Source organism: Carassius carassius, chromosome 17 (genome assembly GCF_963082965.1).
Source record: "Carassius carassius chromosome 17, fCarCar2.1, whole genome shotgun sequence".
NCBI lineage: Eukaryota > Metazoa > Chordata > Actinopteri > Cypriniformes > Cyprinidae > Carassius > Carassius carassius.
In genome coordinates this window covers 33830992-33839890 of record NC_081771.1, presented here as the reverse complement: position 1 = coordinate 33839890, position 8899 = coordinate 33830992, and the positions used below count along the sequence as shown (strand labels likewise).

Here is an 8899-nt window from a genome sequence, read left to right as displayed (position 1 = left end):
CCCGCTGGGGAGGGTCAGAGGTCCGCCGCTTGAGGAAAGTGAGTCGCCCGCTGGGGAGAGTCAGAGCTCCGCCGCTTGAGAAAAGTGAGTCGCCCGCTGGGGAGAGTCCGTGGTCCGCCGCTTGAGGAAAGTGAGTCGCCCGCTGGGGAGAGTCAGTGGTCCGCCGCTTGAGGAAAGTGAGTCGCCCGCTGGGGAGAGTCAGTGGTCCGCCGCGTGAGGAAAGTGAGTCGCCCACTGGGGAGAGTCAGTGGTCCGCCGCTTGAGGAAAGTGAGTCTCCCGCTGGGGAGAGTCAGAGGTCCGCCGCTTGAGGAAAGTGAGTCGCCTGCTGGGGAGGGTCAGAGGTCCGCCGCTTGAGGAAAGTGAGTCGCCCGCTGGGGAGAGTCAGAGCTCCGCCGCTTGAGGAAAGTGAGTCGCCCGCTGGGGAGAGTCCATGGTCCGCCGCTTGAGGAAAGTGAGTCGCCCGCTGGGGAGAGTCAGTGGTCCGCCGCTTGAGGAAAGTGAGTCGCCCGCTGGGGAGAGTCAGTGGTCCGCCGCGTTAGGAAAGTGAGTCGCCCACTGGGGAGAGTCAGTGGTCCGCCGCTTGAGGAAAGTGAGTCGCCTGCTGGGGAGAGTCAGTGGTCCACTGTGTGAAGAAAGTGAGTCGCCCACTGGGGAGAGTCAGTGGTCCGCCGCTTGAGGAAAGTGAGTCGCCCACTGGGGAGAGTCAGTGGTCCGCCGCTTGAGGAAAGTGAGTCGCCTGCTGGGGAGAGTCAGAGGTCCGCCGCTTGAGGAAAGTGAGTCGCCCGCTGGGGAGAGTCAGAGGTCCGCCGCTTGAGGAAAGTGAGTCGCCCGCTGGGGAGAGTCAGTGGTCCACTGTGTGAAGAAAGTGAGTCGCCCGCTTGGGAGAGTCAGTGGTCCGCCGCGTGAGGAAAGTGACTCGCCCGCTGGGAAGAGTCAGTAGTCCGCCGCTTGAGGAAAGAGAGTCGCCCGCTTGGGAGAGTCAGTGGTCTGCCACTTGAGGAAAGATAGTCGCCCGCTGGGGAGAGTCAGAGGTCCGCCGCTTGAGGAAAGTGAGTCGCCCGCTGGGGAGAGTCAGTGGTCCGCCGCTTGAGGAAAGTGAGTCGCCCGCTGGGGAGAGTCAGTGGTCCGCCGCATGAGGAAAGTGAGTCACCCTGCTGGGGAGAGTCAGAGGTCCACCGCGTGAGGAAAATGAGTTGCCCGTTGGGGAGAGTCAGCGGTCCGCTGCGTGAGGAAAGTGAGTCGCCCCGCTGGGGAGAGTCAGAGGTCCACCGCGTGAGGAAAATGAGTCGCCCATTGGGGAGAGTCAGAGGTCCGCCGCTTGAGGAAAGTGAGTCGCCCGCTCGGGAGAGTCAGAGGTCCGCCACTTGAGGAAAGTGAGTCGCCCGCTGGGGAGAGTCAGCGGTCCGCACGTGAGGAAAATGAGTCGCCCGTTGGGGAGAGTCAGCGGTCTGCTGCGTGAGGAAAGTGAGTCGACCCGCTGGGGAGAGTCAGCGGTCCGCGCGTGAGGAAAGTGAGTCGCCCCGCTGGGGAGAGTCAGTGGTCTACCGCGTGAGGAAAGTGAGTCGCCCGCTGGGGAGAGTCAGTGGTCCGCCGCTTGAGGAAAGAGAGTCGCCCGCTGGGGAGAGTCAGAGGTCCGCCGCTTGAGTCGCCCGCTGGGGAGAGTCAGCGGTCCGCGCGTGAGGAAAGTGAGTCGCCCCTCTGGGGAGAGTCAGAGGTTTGCCGCTTGAGGAAAGTGAGTCGCCAGCTGGGGAGAGTCAGTGGTCCGCCGCGTGAAGAAAGTGAGTCGCCCGCTGGGGAGAGTCAGCGATCTGGATACGTCTGGTCTGGATACGTACTGGATCCGGGTGACTACAGTGACCCTCTGATCTGGATACAGACTGGATCTGGTGGCTACGGTGACCTCGGAATAAGAGAGAAACAGACTAATATTAGAGTAGATTCCATTCTTCTAATGATGTAGCAAGTACATCGGGTGTTATGGGAAGTGTTCCTGGTTCCGGTTTATGCAGCCTAAAAATCCTTTAATGGATTTGGATATTAATAGCATATTAGTATGTTATGTGTAAGCCAGGTTAAAGAGATGGGTCTTTAATCTAGATTTAAACTGCAAGAGTGTGTCTGCCTCCCGAATAATGTTAGGTAGGTTATTCCAGAGTTTAGGCACCAAATAGGAAAAGGATCTGCCGCCCGCAGTTGATTTTGATATTCTAGGTATTATCAAATTGCCTGAGTTTTGAGAACGTAGCGGACGTAGAGGATTATAATGTAAAAGGAGCTCATTCAAATACTGAGGTGCTAAACCATTCAGGGCTTTATAAGTAATAAGCAATATTTTAAAATCTATACGATGCTTGATAGGGAGCCAGTGCAGTGTTGACAAGACCGGGCTAATATGGTCATACTTCCTGGTTCTAGTAAGAACTCTTGCTGCTGCATTTTGGACTAGCTGTAGTTTGTTTACTAAGCGTGCAGAACAACCACCCAATAAAGCATTACAATAATCTAACCTTGAGATCATAAATGCATGGATTAACATTTCTGCATTTGATATTGAGAGCATAGGCCGTAATTTAGATATATTTTTGAGATGGAAAAATGCAGTTTTACAAATGCTAGAAACGTGACTTTCTAAGGAAAGATTGCGATCAAATAGCACACCTAGGTTCCTAACTGATGACGAAGAATTGACAGAGCAACCATCAAGTCTTAGACAGTGTTCTAGGTTATTACAAGCAGAGTTTTTAGGTCCTATAATTAACACCTCTGTTTTTTCAGAATTTAGCAGTAAGAAATTACTCGTCATCCAGTTTTTTATATCGACTATGCATTCCATAAGTTTTTCAAATTGGTGTGTTTCACTGGGCTGTGAAGTAATATAGAGCTGAGTATCATCAGCATAACAGTGAAAGTTAACACCATGTTTCCTGATGATATCTCCCAAGGGTAACATATAAAGCGTGAAGACTAGCGGCCCTAGTACTGAGCCTTGAGGTACTCCATACTGCACTTGTGATCAATATGATAACTCTTCATTCACTGCTACAAACTACGAGAGTCAGTGGTCCGCCGCGTGAGGAAAGTGAATCGCCCGCTGGGGAGAGTCAGCGGTCCGGCGCGTATGCTGAAAATACAGCTGCACATCATAGAAATAAATTTAACAGATATGCACATAGATATGTTTGAAACTGTAATAATATTTTACAATATTACAGATTTTTTTTGTTTGTTTTTGATTAGATCAATTCAGCTCAAATTCTTTTATATACATTTATAATTCTTACTGGTCCCAAACTGTGGAACGGCAGTGTGAACACACACACACACACACACACACTATATATATATATATATATATATATATACATATATATATATATATATATATATACATATATATATATATATATATATATATATATATATATATATATATATATATATATGTATAATACATACACACACACACACACATACAGAATACATACATTTTTGGTTTTAATATTTTTTATGGTGTGGTAACAATAAACAATAAGGTACGCCCTTCAGCAGTGATTTATTCATGATACAGCACAGTGGCGAGTGTTATTGCTTACATACATAAACACACACACACACACACACACACACACATTTATAAAATCAGCTCTGTATAACAGGGCAGTGGAAAGTCCCCAAATGGATGTGAAACCATTTGTGTGTTATAGTTCTAATTTGAGGCTGGTTTTGTGCTGATAGAAGAATGTGGGTTGAGAGGTTAGAGATCACTGGGCTCTGTGTTACAGCAAACACAAATAAACCGAGAGAGCAGGGTCAGAGGACCACGCTCTGATTTCATGTGATCATGTTTGGTTCCCCTGCTGTCTGGAGGAGAAGCAAACGTATCATCAGCCGCTCACAGTTGAAGCTCCTGCTGATTCATTCTGCAGCCCCAGGCCTGGGGGGTTTTCCAGAGTTTGGGAGCGTCTGAGGAATCACTGCTTGAAGTGGAGGAGGACGAGCGAGGAGGGGGTAGAAGAGATAAACTGTGTGCATGTGCGTGTGTGTGTGTGTGTTGAAGCGTGCTTGATTAATCACGCCAGTGAAGCACTAACAGAGAGTGTTTACTATAGAACATGTCAGATGTGAATGAACATGTTCATCTTCAGCTCAGGCTCCTGAGGATCTTCGTCTCAGTGAAGGTCAGTGTAAACACACGCCAACTCCAAACATGTCACGTGACATTCAGCGCTCATGTGTTCTGGGGGGTTCCTAGATGCTTTCTGGGACATTGAGTGGTTTAGCTCATTATTACGAGATGACATACACTGTATAAAATGCAAATCTGTAAATAAAACTACTTTGATTTCAAACTGTGTTACTCAACATTTCTTTGTAACGTGACATTCACTAGCACTTTTGAGTGAAAACGGTTTAAAGTCCTACACCACATTTTTTCACTGTATACTAAAAATATGTGTCCCTGCAGCACAGAAGCAGTCATCAGTATCACAGGGATATTTAGACATGGGTCACAATTATACATTTTTCTTTTATGCTAAAAATCATTCGGATATTCAGTAAAGATCATGTTCCATGAAAATATTTAGTAAATTTCCTACTGTAAATATTTCAAAGCTTCATTTCTGATTAGTAATATGCATTGCTAAGAACTTCTTCTGAACAACTTTAAAGGTGATTTTCTCAATATTTAGATTTTGTTGCTCCCTAAGATTCCAGATTTTCCAGTAGTTGTATCTCAGACAAATATTGTCCTCCGAACAAACCACACATCAATGGAAAGATGATTTATTCAGCTTTCAGATGATGCAGAAATCTCAGTTTATCTCAAAAACTATACAGTAAAACTAAACTATATAGTAAATTTAAACTGCATGATTGCTTGTACTTTTGCAACATTTAACTGTATTATTGTTCAGCAAAATCTGATAAATGTGATCATAAGGCATGAAAATATTAAGACATTATGAACAAATTACATAATTTGGTTGCTAGGGTATTGCTTAATTGTAGGGTTGTTGGTACATGGTTGCTAGAGGATTGCATGGTTCTTTATAGTGAAAACCTGTTTTTTAGATGTTCCTGCGGATTCAGCATCTGTGAGATGAGCGAGCAACACGAGGAGGGAGGCGGGAGAGAGAGAATAAAGCCTGTTTCCCGAGGAAACTCCTCCTAATGTAAGACAGAAGGAGCTCGAGGACGCAGCGGTGAGTCTCAGCTTTACATTTCTTCTGGACTTCTCCGGTGTTTGTGTGAGAGCTTCAGTAAGACAGCAGTTTGGCTGCACGAGTCAGGCAAGGGTTTTCATCTCATCTATATGGACAGAGATATAGAAGTGTGTGAGGATTGTTTGATGAGATTGATAACTCGTGTGAGGACGTGGCTCTTGTGCTCTCTCTCTCTCTCTCTTTCTCTCTCATCTGGTTTTCATAAGTACAGCTGCTGCATCTCAATGAATCATTCACGTTTACAGACTGTCCTTTAAAAGCAATGTTTAAGACTGCAAAGAATAAAGTTTTGTGAAGAGAGAATGACAGAGATGATGCTAAAGACACTTCTAAGAGTGAATAATAACTCTGAAGAAGAGAAAGAAAGCAAGCAAGCAGCTCTTTTCCACGTGTGGTCGAGCCATGGATGATGAGATCCATAAATGTCACTTTTTATAACAGTTTTTAAGCCTTGTTCTTGTTCTGGAGATTTCATTACTGACACACATTTAACCCCAGGCTCCTGCTGCATGATGGAAAACATCTCTCATATGGTTTTTATATGACAGTGTGGTTTATATTTTAATAATTGTCAGACTGGCAGTATTCTGTGGATGTTAAGATCATTCATTCTTGAGTTTATACACGGATCACACACATTGCTGTGCATGTTAATATGTCTGATGCAATGATCAGATCGGGATGCCAATCCCGGGGCAGAAACAGAGAAGCAAAAAAAAAAAAATCTGTTACAGCTAAGCAAAAATTATGTGTTCAACCCACTGCCTCTTTTTTCCAAACTTTACAAACAAATCCAAGAATTGCACGCACAAAATGCAAAATGCCTCACATCCCAACAAAATGAAGCACTGCATTCAAAATATCACAAACATATCTCAAAAGCAAACACCTTTGCCATGATATTAACTCCTGTTAGATTTTTGTGTGTTGCATAGAGAATTGTGTGTTGTGTTTTACAAAACGTCAAAGTCTGAGAATTAGCATATGGTTTTCCAGATTTGGTGTGTGCTTCTGCTGTTTGAGTGCCAGCTTTCAGAAACTGTGTGACAAGGAAAGATTTTGTGTGTAAGCAGTTGAAGAGATCTAAAGAGAGAGAGTGAGTTCTTCACTGTGCTCCTGGTGTGCAGGTGTCGTGATGTTGGCTGTGTTTCTGCTGCTGTTGGCCTCCGTGGCATCCGTCCCGTCTCCCTCCAGACCCACACCCAGATACTGCCGCAGGTGCTGCGATCACCTGGACCCGCCCCTGAGCCCCGCCCCCCCGCCTGCAGCCAATCACACGCCAGAGATCCGCACCATCATTAACATGACCATCCTCAAAGGTGAGCCGGAGCTGTACTCTTAACACTTCACACACTCTCTGCGTAGGCTTTGGGACTATTATTAAAGTAGATTCTATATAGTATGACTGTATTCCAGACAGTGTTGCCAAAATGTTTACACTATACAACCTAAATTTGTTACCTGCTGGAAAATAAAGAACCCTGATTTCATATTTGACTCTGGCGACCCAAAGTTTATTGTTTTCGGGCAGCATTAAAAAATATATGAAAAATATTATAGATTTGGAAGTTTAGGGTGTCCATGTTTCATCTGTGTAATTTGACTAGATTCTACAAAGTGGCAGATGAGTTATTACCATTATACTGTAGAGTTTGATTTTGAGTTTGAACTGCAGCTCTAGAGGAACAAACGAAGAAGCAAAAAGAGAAAAACTTGACTTCTGTTGCCTTGTTCTTCAGTAATGTTCACTCTTCACCCTCAGTGGTCAAATCCATTAGAGTTCAGAGAGATTCCTGGAACTGACCACAAGAGGCCTTGCCATTGGACGCTGTGAAGTCACGTGACCACCGTTTATTTCCTTTGAGCTGTATAAGGGGTAATTTAGCTGTCGACGGACAGAAACCACTGCTCACTGGAAAGATTTTAGTCTACAAATAAACTAAACTTCACTTTCTGATGCTTCAGAGCAAAATTTATATGAAAAGTATAAACTTATGCACTTTATATGAAAGTCATGCGTCCGATCGTTCAGGAAACATGGGTTTGATGACATCACTGTAAGTGCTTGTGAACACTGACACGTTACGTATAGAGTAAACCACTTCCTGTTTGACTTTTTACTGGAACCAAAAATGGTTAATCTACTGCATCGCTGTGAAAAATTTTAAACACCTTTATTTTTAAGAAAAAAAACCCCCAGAAGTTATATTTTTAGCAACTGTAAAGGCCCTTTCACACCTAAAGTGAGATAAATAATCTTTAGTCTGCAGAAAACGCCTCTGCACTGATCTCTCTCAACACAGAGACAGGAGAGCTCTCCGTGAACAAATGAACTGGCGTTACTTGTTTGATTAAAGTAGTCTGATTACATAACTCACACTACATGTGATGTGTTACCCCAACACTGCTGATTGTTGACAGGGGATAAAGGAGAGCGTGGGGACCGAGGGACGCCTGGTAAAGCTGGAGTGGACGGACCCCCTGGACTCACAGGAGAGACGGGGCCCAAAGGCAGTAAAGGAGACACCGGGGTCCCTGGAGACCCCTGCAAGATCCAGCAGTCGTCCTTCTCTGTGGGCCGACGCAAAGCTCTGCACAGCGCTGATCACTACCAGGCCCTGGTCTTCGACACAGTCTTCGTCAACCTGGGCGAACACTTCAACATGTTCAAGGGGAAGTTCTACTGCTTCGTCCCGGGAGTCTATTTCTTCAACGTCAACATTCACACCTGGAACTTCAAGGAGACGTACCTGCACCTGATGCACAACGAGCGGCCGCAGGTGATCCTGTACACGCAGCCCAGCGAGCGCTCCATCATGCAGAGCCAGAGCGTCATGCTGTCGCTGGAGCTCAACGACCAGGTCTGGGTGCGGCTCTACAAGCGTCAGCGCGACAACGCCATTTACAGCGACGACGTGGACGTCTACATCACCTTCAACGGACACCTGGTGGCTCCTCGAGTCTAGGAGGAGGGACCCTGATTTGCACAGAGTGTGTAGAGGAGCAGACACACTGCAAAAAAAGCCTTATCTTAGTATTTTTCTGTTTCTAATCAAAATATCTACAAATTCTTAAATTTAGATTTTCACTTACCCCACACTCTTAAAAGGTTCTTCACAGCAATGCAACAGAAGAACCATTGTGAAACAGAAAGGTTCTGCAGATGTTAAAGGTTCTTGATGGAACGGTTCTTCTATGGCATCACTGTGAAGCACCTTTATTTTTAAGAGTTTACCAGCAGATCATTTTACTTGTTTTAAGCAAAATGCCCTTTAGTCCCCCCAAATAAACGAGGCTAAATATCTTGTGTTGTTTAACCAAATAAATGCATTTTAATGTAACTTTTTTTAGACACTTTTAAAAGAAACTAGACAAAAATACTAAGATAAGCCTTTTTCAGCAGTGCAGAGACCTGTGTGTGAGTGTGTGTGTGTTGGTGTTTGTGTGTGTTTGAGTGTGTGTTTGAGTGTGTGTGTTGGTGTTTGTGTGTGTTTGAGTGTGTGTTTGAGTGTGTGTGTGTGTGTGTGTTTGTGTGTGTGTGTGCGTGTGTGTGTATGTGTGTGTGTTTGTGTGTGTGTGTGTGTTTGTGTGTGTGCGTGTGTGTTTGTGTGTGTGTGTGTGTGTGTGTGTTTGTGTGTGTGTGTGTGTGTTTGTGTGTGTGTGTGTGTGTGCG

The 8899-nt window shown here is 45.3% G+C and overlaps 1 protein-coding gene across 1 annotated transcript; it reads left to right on the top strand.

The window, feature by feature from the left end:
* Positions 1–5091: 5091 nt before the first annotated feature.
* c1qtnf6b (C1q and TNF related 6b) lies at positions 5092–8361 on the top strand. The gene is made up of 3 exons (XM_059497782.1): positions 5092–5205; positions 6354–6545; positions 7648–8361. The coding sequence occupies exons 2-3, from the start codon at positions 6362–6364 to the stop codon at positions 8190–8192; spliced, it is 729 nt and encodes a 242-aa protein (XP_059353765.1). The 5' UTR covers positions 5092–5205; positions 6354–6361; the 3' UTR covers positions 8193–8361.
* The last annotated feature ends 538 nt before the right edge of the window (positions 8362–8899 follow it).

Bases quoted from the DNA above. Each gene is read 5' to 3' on its own strand.
- c1qtnf6b (XM_059497782.1), top strand. From the start codon at position 6,362: ATGTTGGCTGTGTTTCTGCTGCTGTTGGCCTCCGTGGCATCCGTCCCG. The intron at 6,546-7,647 runs GTGAGCCGGAGC...GATTGTTGACAG, and splicing joins TAACATGACCATCCTCAAAG to GGGATAAAGGAGAGCGTGGG.